At 40.5% G+C, this 10518-nt stretch overlaps 1 protein-coding gene across 2 annotated transcripts in view; it reads right to left on the bottom strand.

Moving 5' to 3' along the window:
* Positions 1-440: 440 nt before the first annotated feature.
* The window catches only part of LOC106516712 (rapamycin-insensitive companion of mTOR), a 17214-nt gene continuing 7136 nt past the window's right edge, over positions 441-10518 (bottom strand). The window contains exons 14-27 of one of the 2 annotated variants that reach the window (XM_014007209.1): positions 10315-10391; positions 10121-10199; positions 9909-10018; positions 9669-9756; positions 9489-9581; positions 9298-9404; positions 8989-9218; positions 5920-7000; positions 4845-5104; positions 4559-4765; positions 4328-4483; positions 2412-2535; positions 2130-2268; positions 441-2042 (exon numbers count right to left, since the gene is read on the bottom strand). In XM_014007209.1, coding sequence (XP_013862663.1) covers positions 1962-2042; positions 2130-2268; positions 2412-2535; positions 4328-4483; positions 4559-4765; positions 4845-5104; positions 5920-7000; positions 8989-9218; positions 9298-9404; positions 9489-9581; positions 9669-9756; positions 9909-10018; positions 10121-10199; positions 10315-10391 — 2832 coding nt within the window. In that variant the 3' untranslated portion in view covers positions 441-1961. The remainder of the gene's footprint in view (positions 2043-2129; positions 2269-2411; positions 2536-4327; positions 4484-4558; positions 4766-4844; positions 5105-5919; positions 7001-8988; positions 9219-9297; positions 9405-9488; positions 9582-9668; positions 9757-9908; positions 10019-10120; positions 10200-10314; positions 10392-10518) is intronic. The other variant, XM_014007210.1, reaches the window with a different exon arrangement.

Below are 10518 nucleotides of genomic sequence, written 5' to 3'. Positions count from 1 at the left end.
TCAATTTTACGGTGGATTGCATCAACTCTGTTACATACAGAAGGGAAACTTCACCAAAGTGAAATGTAAATCTGTGGATCTGTGTTTGATCACTCTGGCTGGCTTTCTCAAGGACCAGGATGTGTGACACAAAAATCCAATACACCTAGCTGCAGTTTGCAGTACCCGATTTTGGAACTGAAAGTGAAAGTAGTCAAACTGAATTCTTAATAAACCAAAATTCAGTTTCAAAACATTAAATTTAGTAAAATTAATTTTCAAATCAATGCATTCAATTTCAAATTATGCATTTTCAGATTCAATCTGAGCAATTCAAATTCAATTCCTGCTGGCACAAGATTTATCCCATAAAAATCCCTCAAGCCTTTCGTTTTGACTTCTTGTTTTTCTCACGACAACGGAGCAATCGATGAGGGCATCTTTTAAAAACAAGAAATCGATTCAAGTGTTTCCAATTTTGTTTTTATTAACAATGCATCCCTTTGATAGGATTGTATGTTTCTTTAGGTCATAAATGCCCCCAAAAACATACTGTACACATTATACAAGGGAAACCACAATTCAGGCAAAAACAAAGAACAAAAACAAAAACAAAAAAAGGAAAAAAATTAAATTATTATACAGTCTTGAGGAAAAATATAAATAACTTTTTCTTCTTCTCTGGTTGAGCTCACTGTGGTACAGACAATAAATAGATCGGGTCTGACATCACTCAGCAGATCTATGAATCACCTCTACGAGTCYATTTGTGTAGCAGCATTATAGCAAAAACAAACCTTTTACATATCCTTTAGTCATAGCACTGCACCGCTCTCCTCCTCCTCACCAAATGACACATAGTGATATATTGCATTGTGGAAACAGATCCTGGGATAACTACAGTCCTACAAGGTATGGCAGCATGTGATGGCATCCTATTAAAAAAAAAAGGGTTTTCAAAGCCAGAAATACGGCAGGGTGGCGTCACAACTTTGCCATGCTTGTTGAACATGCGGTAAAGGTGAAGTGCAGAGGTAAGAAGGCATTGTGAAAAGAAGCTGCGAGGTTCACGGAAAAGTGTGTGCGCTGTTTGGTGCTAGAAATGTCATCAACCATTCGAAATATAACTTACACAAGTGAGAGTCTTTCAAAGACCACCTTCATGAGGCCTAGCAGAAATGCAACGGCTGAAGAAAAAAACATTAAAAAGGTCCTAAGCAAGTAAAGGATGGAATAAACTATCATTAACTTACATGCTATGCTTCTTATCTATGGAGTAGAGAGGTGGTCGATATAATGCTTTAGAAAATACAACATTAGTGATGTTTGATTGTCTGTAATAGAGGAAATAGAAAGGTAATGAGTGGATAAGAGGCTAAAAGTTGTAAGAGGTGGTGAGGAAAGAGACGCAAAAGCACATATCTGGCTAAAACGGAGTGGGACAAGAACCAGGGAGGTTCGAGTTAAGAGTTAAAACAGCAGGATCCTTCTGTAGTGTTTTGTTGAAGAAAAGGTCTGAGGAACCTCGAGTCGTTCGGACAACGTGCCTAATTCATTCCATGACAGAAAATCACCTCATCTGTAAAATAACATAATGCGTGGTTTTAAAACAAGATGAGAATTCGTCCTAATGATCCAACTTGTCCTTTAGCATTATTTTTAATATATAACTGAGTGTTGCTCGAGATTCCCAACCTCACGTGAGAACAGAATTCATCTAAACTGCTCCCTGTGGTTTTGTCTTGGTCAATTTGTTTTGCAGAAACAGATGTCTTTTTTTGTTTCCAGCTCATATTTGCTCAAAGAACGTTCGGGTGACGACCGTCTTCTTTTTCCTTGGCGGCGATACTTTTGTTTGAAGCAGAATAGGAACACGCCCCAAATCTTTCCTGTCCTTGGAGCCCCAGTCTCTGCCTTCTGTCCATGATTGTTAGGAGCCGGGACTGAAGCAGTGCACAGAACAGGGTGGGGCGCGGGGAGGATCAGGACTCTGCTGGGGGGTTAACGTCCTCCTCGGCCGGTTTTGGTAGCTTCGTCAGCATCACCTCGGCTTCTTCGTACATCTGAGACAGGGACGGGAAAACAGTGAAATACCCAACAAAAACAAGAGTCTTGATTTTTAAAAGATAGAGAGAGGATTGAGTTCTTACTGGCATGAACTGAACGTCCTGGAAGAGCTCCTGTATGAAGCGTCTTGAGGTCAGGCGAAACATACAGTGGGCTAAGAGGTGAGAAACCTCGGAGTACAGGCATATGTCATCAAACGCATATGGAAACTTTTCTTTTATCCTGAAGCAAAGACAAAAACACTTTTCAGACACACTAAACCACTAACAAGTAAAACATATCAATCTTCTTGTAATTATGCAAAGTTCTGCAGGGAAATGTTATGTTGGCTGCTGAGAGGTTAAGATCGAGGGGGAGGAGCTTACGTCAGTAGTCCTGTTTCGTGGCCTTTGGTTCCTACAGAGGAGCTGAGATTGATGATGAGGCGGAGAATCTCCTTCCTCAGCAAGACCCGAGAGGCGGGGCCGTCCTCAGATATCGCCTTGCCACCTAGAGAACCCAACAAATTCCATTTCTTTATTCATTATTCCTCATAAATACTACGACAGCGTATTAGGGCCACATGAGATTTAAAAAAAAAATTAAATTACGAGATTAAAGTCATAATATTATGGGATTAAACTAATATTAAAATAAAGTCATAATATTATGAGAATAAAGTCGTAATATGAGAATAAAGTCATAATATGAGAATAAAGTCGTAATATTATGAGAATAAAGTCGTAATATTATGAGAATAAAGTCATAATATTATGAGAATAAAGTCATAATATTACAAGAAGTCATAATATGAGAATAAAGTCATAATATTATGAGAATAAAGTCATAATATTATGAGAATAAAGTCATAATGAGACTAAAGTCATAATATTACGAGATTAAACTAATATTAAAATAAAGTCATAATATGAGAATAAAGTTGTAATATGAGAATAATGTCATAATATGAGAATAAAGTCATAATATTATGAGAATAAAGACATAATATTATGAGAATAAAGTCGTAATGAGAATAAAGTCGTAATATGAGAATAAAGTCGTAATATTATGAGAATAAAGTCGTAATATTATGAGAATAAAGTCGTAATATTATGAGAATAAAGTCGTAATATTATGAGAATAAAGTCGTAATATGAGAATAAAGTTGTAATATTATGAGAGTCATAATATTACGAGAAAAAGTCAATATTCTAGCCTTTACATGAAAAAACATGCAGTTATCACTGCATTAAAATGAGGAATGTTGAGCAACTAGTCAAGCTGTTCTTTAGTTTTGCTTAAAATAAATATTAATCTTTTAGCACATTAGCATCAAATTATCAGTAGCAGGACTTGGAAATTGTGCAAACGACTACTAAAGCTGTATTGTACTTAATGGATGCATTGACAGATTTAGTCGTCACGTAGCTAATTTGGATGAAAGCATACTAATCTAACAGTGACCCAAGTCATCATGGACTACTTTATAAACACAGACACATGGCTGTACACAGGTGTGGAAAATAAGGAGGAAGTGAGGAACAGAAAATGGACACGTCATGTAAGATTATGACTTTTTTTCTCGTAATATTATGACTTTTATCTCGTAATAATAATAATAATTAAAAAAAATCTTGTTGTGTGGCCCTAATACTCCGTTGTATAAGTACATCTTTTTGTCCAGTCAAGGTAAATAATTTGCTGCACTTTTATTCTTTTTGTGGATTAGTCGTTTGAACAGCAGATTCTTCTGGCAGGAAACTGATTCTGAAGTTGTGTAAAAATATTTTGCTGGTACTGTGAACAGTAGAAGATGATATTATTTAAAGCCTTCCAAATCTTCCACTGACAAACTTTATTCTGAAATCGATCCACTTTTTTAGTCACAGTTTCTCATAGACTGGTGATCCTTTGCCCATCTTTACTTCAAAGAGAGTCTGTGTCTCTAGCTTTTTTCTAACTAACCAGTCCTCTTACCAATCTGCTCCCAATTTACCTAATTAGTTGTAAAATGCCCTTTCAGACATTTATTATTCAAACTATTATCATGTACAGTTTATTGTTGCCCTGTCATCATTTTGAGATGTGTTGTTGCCATTAACTTCAAAATGTGTTTACCATGTTCCATTGTGAATAAACTGTGTTTATGAGTTAGTGCATTCTCATTGTGTGTATTTACACATTGTCCTGATGCATCTCAGTAATCCAGGTAGAAAAAAATCAAAAAGAAAAAATAAGTCCACCCAGAGGACCTACTTATTTTTCTTTTTGTATTTACACATTGTAGCGTCAGAGCTCTTACCAATGACAATGTCACTGGGTGTGGGCGTGCTGCAAACCGAGCCCTGCGACACGGCAGCATCGCTGCAGCCTGACACCCCGGAGAACTTGGACTGGGGCATCACCTCCAGACGATGACCGCTCTGTCCTCCCCATGATGGGAAGTCAACATAATCTGCTGAACAAAAGTATTCCCGTCTCGTCATTCTGTAGTGAGATCAAAGCAGGCCCGTGTGAGACAATGTCCCCTCACCTGTGCGAGAGTGTGTGCTGTTGATCTGTGGCTTTGTGGGATATCCCAGAACGATGGCTCCCACGCAGTACAGGCAGTTTTCTTCAGTGTGATCCTGCAGGCCCGTCTCCTCTGAGCCCACTATGTGGTTAGGGGTCTCGCCTCGACACACGATCAGCTCAGAGATACTGAACTGCTGCTTCAGTAACGGGACAGCAGGCCGATCTCCTGGAGAGGCAAAACAAACATTTTTATTTCAAATTCATTCCTACGTGCTCAGTTAACCAGGTAAGAAGTAGCTTTTTACCATCTCCGTCACCAAAGAGGAAGCGTTTCCGCTCCTCTGAGGGCGGGCTGATCCTCTGCTGAAAGTAGGTCGAGTCCCTAATGTGGAACATATCGTTGATGTTCACAGGCAGCGCCAGGCCAACGTAGTCGTCGCTGCAGCCGAAGGTGGCACTGGAGACCATCGAGCGCACTGAGGAGCAGCGGTGCAGGGTGCTTTGGTTGATGGGGCTGAGCAGCTCCTCTTTATCCAGAGAGGCAAAGCTGAGAGCTTTCAGGAATCTAGGCAGGGCAAGAGGAGAGGTGCGTGAGAGGATCCGGGGAGAGAGACTGGGAGAGAGTAGGAACATGGTGGATAAAACCACAGGAGACGGGGACTTGTTAAACTCAGCAGCTTCACACACAACAATCACCAACAGGGAGGTAAATATTTTAAAAAGGTTTCATATTTCTCCATGTTTTCTGAGGAATTTAATTATATTAGGTGGGAATGAGGTTCTGTAGTTGGACAACTTGTCTTCTGTGCTGTGACCTTCTACACTCCTCTCCTTGTTTTTAAATGCAATTATAGTCAAATGAACTGAAATCATGCAAACAAACCTTGACCTATAGTCACCAAATGGGGACTAAATATAAAAACATAGCGGTCTACATGGACACTACAGGTCAAAAACACTGCAGGCACTGAGCTGCTGCTCTAATAAAAGGAACAATCAGAACTAGAAGGTGTGTCTCTACTGAGGAGGACACTGGGCAGGTCCACCCACCGCGGTACAAGAGTTCTGGACAGCCTGCGGTATGGACTTGGGACCGTAGGTTCTGGACAGGTGCGCCTCCTATCTGATAGCCTGATAAAGTATAAAGTGCACAAATACACACTCTCACATCTGTCAAGGCCACAGCAGAATAATAAAAAAAAAACCCACTAATATAACAGCTAAGGCTACATTAAAGCAGGAAAAATGTCAGCTTGTTTGGAGATTAGTGAAAACTCAACGTCCCCATTACACAAAAACAATCATTACACAAAAACAATCACTACACAAAAAACAATCATTATAAGAAAATAACCGCTCATTTAGTGCTGGTCGACCCACCTGCGAGGGGTTAACCTGGAGTCCAGGCTGCCGGTCTTCATGGTGATGGTGTCTGTAAACAGCACGTCTTTGGCAGGCGAGGCCAGCGCCTCACTGTGGGACAAAGACGGGTGTATCCTCTGCTGCTGCAGCCTCTTCAGCGTGGCGTAGCCCAGCGCGTCCCTCGGGCTGGTGTACATGAAGCTGCAGTCGGCCAGGCTCTTAATGGTGGTCACGGAGGGGGATTTGAGGGACTGAGCTCGGCGGGGGAGCGTGTGCGAGGAGCCCGGCGGTACCAGAGAGACGGCGGAGGACTTGGACGTGGACATGTGGTTAGTCTGAGCCTGGGGGCTGAGGGGGGAGAGGGTTTTGACAGTTCTGGCAGACACAACGGTGTTGAGGCTCACGCAGTCGGCGGAGTCCAGCTCAGGCTGCTCGGGGTTCCCCACGGTTTCCCGGGAGGGGCTGGAGCTCATGGAGCTGATGCCGCTGGTCGTGGTGTCCGTGTTAAAGCTCTGACTGCGGCTTTTAAACTGCGTACCCCCGCCGCTCCCTCCCACGTTGACTCCGCCGGAGGAGGAGCCTCCGTCTCCTGCCAGACGCTCTCGGCTGCTCTGCTCCCTCTCCCGGATATGCTGCTCCACGGCCCCGTGTCCGCCTAGACCGCTGAGCCCGAGGCCTGAGCCTCCCCCACCCTTCACCAGCCTGCCGTCCACAAGCTGCTCCTCAGAGCCCCCCCTGGTCCCAACAAAAGACGTCTCTAGGCTAACCGTTGGACTTCTTGGCATTCCTCTGCCATTGAACACCGAGATGAAGACGTCCCCCTGGTTCGGGCTGTAAATGGACGGCTCCGTCACCGTCCTGTTCCGTCTCAGGCTGTCGGTCTTCACCTCAGTGGGGGTGTGGCAGCCAGAGATGGCCTTAGGATCACTAGTAGAGCGTATTTTCTTGCTGGGGAGGGACAGCGAGTTGAGGAAGCGGGGGCGAACAAAACGCGAAGACGATATGAACGTGAAGGGGCTGCGATCTTTGATGGTTTTGGAGTGTGTGTAGTAATCAGAGTCCAGAATGTCACACTTTTCATCGTCCAGGATGTACACGTCTGAAAACAAACAAACAAAAAAAAGGGTATTGGAAATGAAGCAGGGGTTGAAAGTTAAATAGCAGATGTGTAAAAAAAAAAAAAAAGTGCATTTTGAAAGTAATCTAAACATTTTCACTTTTTAATTAAAATATTTCTAACGGGGGATTGTCTCTGATCTAAAGGCTGTTTATTTCATGTCAGTGGAGCAAAACACCAGAAAGCAGCTTCTCCTGATTGGGTAACGGTACAAGGTTCAGGTCTGAACAGGAAGCCAGTCAGAGATCTTAGAACAGGTGCAGCATTTTGAATTAGCTGAAGTCTGTGAAGCCTGTAAAACATTATTATAGACCAACTTCAATTAACTTTTCAGTCTGGTTTTACTACAAACCTTTTAACTTTCAAAATGTTTCTCAAATAATTAAAAACAATGTCAGTAATAAGATTAATATAACTTATAATATCAATGTGTATTATTACATTAAAGTGTTGTGCTCCACTCAGAAATACACAATGATGGTGGTCAGAGACTTAACAGCAGAGTTATGATTGTTAACGAAAACTAAATAAATAACGAAAATTGAAATTGAATTTTTTTTTTAATTAACTAAAATAAATAAAAACTGTAATAAAATTTAAAAAAACGATAACTAACTAAAACTGTATAATCTTTTTACAAAACTAACTAAAACTAACTGAAACTATAGTTAAAATATCTTTAGTTTTACAGGGTTCGTGCAGGTTTCATTAAGACCTTTTAAGACCATTAGGAATGACATTTAAGACCAAATCGTTGCATTAACAGAAACAAATGGTCCCAGAAATTTTAAAATAGAAACCTTTTATTGCTATCAATTTAGCTATTAAAGAATATTTAATTTTAATACAACACTAAATAATAATAATAATAATAATAATAATAATTTATGCCACAAAATTAACACTAAATTATTTTAATTAAACGGTCATATCTATGAGACCTTCTTCTCAACTGCTGTGGACCGCTTCCAACCGAATGCAAAAATCACTGATATCAAGCAAAGTCTCATTGAAAACACACTTTCCCATGTTTAAACCACAAGCAGTGGACATGACTGAACTTTGTTTTTTTGGAGGGTGAACAAGTCGTCATATGCAGGGGGTTGTAGCAGCAAAGAGGCTGAAAACATTGAAGCAAACTGTGCCATCTTTTGCCTGTAGTTATGACAGGACTTGTGGTTTCATGCACACAAAGACTGGTAGAAAACTTAGCCCTTCATGAACACAGATCGCGTCACTCTCTAACTATGGCTCTTTACTCTGTTTATTTATGCAACCAACACTTCTTGGGAATGATAGAAAGTAAAAAGAATTAAGACTTGACAAAACAAAATTTAAGTCCTTGGATGAAAATCTGGGTGTTTTTAAGATGTTTTTAGGCCTAAAATTTTGATTTTCAAACTTTAGACTTTTTTTTAGACTTTTAAGACCCTGCATGAACCCTGGTTTTAGGGTTTGTCCATTTATTTTGAGACGTGGATCTTTGAACAAGCAACAGGTAGCACCAGGTTGGAGACAACTATTGTCATCCTAAAATAATTGCCCAAGTTTTTAGTTGGCAAAATTGAGTTACACTGTTATTTTAGGAAGGTGTCGCTATGATGGACTGCTTTAACTAGCGAAGAAATAGCTGTTGGTTAGTTAACTCACAGGAACATCACAAGCTTGATGCATTGGCAAATATGTTTATTCAAACTAAAAAAAAAACTAAAAGAACTAATTACTAAAGTAAACTAAAACTAAGCATTAAAATGCAATAATAACTAATAAAAACTAGCAAATCCACTGTAAAAACTAATTAAAACTAACTGAATTAAAAGAAAAAATGTCACAACGAAATAAAACTAAACTATAATGAAAAATCCAAAACTATTATAACCTTGCTTGACAGAAGTTTTGTTCAAATAAATATCTTCATTAGTAGTATTAAGTAAGATTAAGTCAGTCTAGAAATATTATATGATACATACTTGGTTGAGACTCGCTTTCACTGTTGTGGCGGGAGCTGGTGGACTCAGAGTTCAGACTGAGCGTGCTCGGTACTGAAGACAGCTCAGAGGTGGGCTGCGTGTCGACCTCGTCCGGAGTGACGGGCCACAGTGTCCGGCGACTGTGTCTGACCGCATCCCAGCTGTACTGCTTGAGCACCTCACAGCCCTGTTTGGTCTTGGAAATCACACCAAGGACATAAACACAGGTCCTGCGGAGAGGAGAGGAAATCATATTAGACTCGCTGCTGTGAACCACGTGCGGGTGAATAAAAGTGAAAATCGGCTCACCCACGCACTGACAGCACCTCGCAGTGCTGAGCCAATGTCAGGATGTCAGGGAGCACATTCTCCTCTTGCAGGAGATTCAGTCCCCAGTTAGAAGAGCCAATGTTGCCCTGAAAGCAAAACAACACACAATCAGTAACTACATACGCACTAAAGGATGAACTGATGGCTTTTAATTAAACAGCTTCGCAGACCAGAGCCCAGAGAGCAGCCTTCAGCTGTTTAATGCCCTCCCAGGTGTCCAGCATCGGGAAGCGGACCATGTAGCTGAGGTCTGGAACTATATTCTTCAAGAAAAATTATAAAACAGACATTAGAAAACCTGCCTGCCAGAGAAATTAAATATGGGTGAAAAACAGAGATCTGGGGATTACCTGAGACTCCAACAGATGACAGCCGGTTTTATCATGAACCAGCTGACCGTACAAGTGCACAGGTAAATACACATTTGGTCTTTGTAACCTGGAGAAACAGCCCCAACAAATACGATTGATAAATAAATAAATAAATAAATAAATAAATAAATAAATAAATAAATAAATAAATAAATAAATAAATAAACAAACAAACTGAAACCGCAGACTGCCAGAAGCTAACCGATTCGGACGTCTCACCTTTGGTTGCTGCGTCTGACGTAGTTGTCCCCATCGACGGGTTTGCGGTACGTTGTTAGCGCTTCGTTGAGCTGCTCCTCTATCAGATCCACATATTTCAGGTTGTACTCCTGCAATTCAGATAAACAATCCAACATAAACTTCTGTTAGTATTTGCTTTTGTTGTAGCTTATTTAAAAGAAACAAATAAGCAAAAATAAATAAATTAGAACCTTGTGCCATTTATCCAGCTGTTTGCTGACATAACCCCTCTCATTGAGGTAGGAGAAACCTTTGGGAATGGACAGGAACCTAAACAGAAAGAAGGAATATAAAAAGGAGTAAAAGGCAGGTAGACAGATTTAAAAACCTACACACTGAGTAGGTTATAGCTACTATAGGTTTTGTTCTGGTAAGAAAAACACACCTGAGGAGCAGCAGGAGGCCTTTGTCTCCCAGGTGGGACACAGCTGGTTTCAGCTGAATCAGAGCATGAAGGTTGGCCTGAGAAGCAGCAATAGTTACACAACAACTACACAACTTGGTATAATCACATTTCAGCAAAGATATCAATTAACAAAACTAGAAAAAAACAACTCAAGATTTCAGAGAGTTCTCACTTGAATCCCAA

The sequence above is a fragment of the Austrofundulus limnaeus genome, unplaced genomic scaffold (assembly GCF_001266775.1).
Source record: "Austrofundulus limnaeus strain Quisiro unplaced genomic scaffold, Austrofundulus_limnaeus-1.0 Scaffold40, whole genome shotgun sequence".
Taxonomy (NCBI): domain Eukaryota; kingdom Metazoa; phylum Chordata; class Actinopteri; order Cyprinodontiformes; family Rivulidae; genus Austrofundulus; species Austrofundulus limnaeus.
Note: the sequence above shows the minus strand (reverse complement) of the source record. Positions and strands in the feature narration are given on the sequence as shown.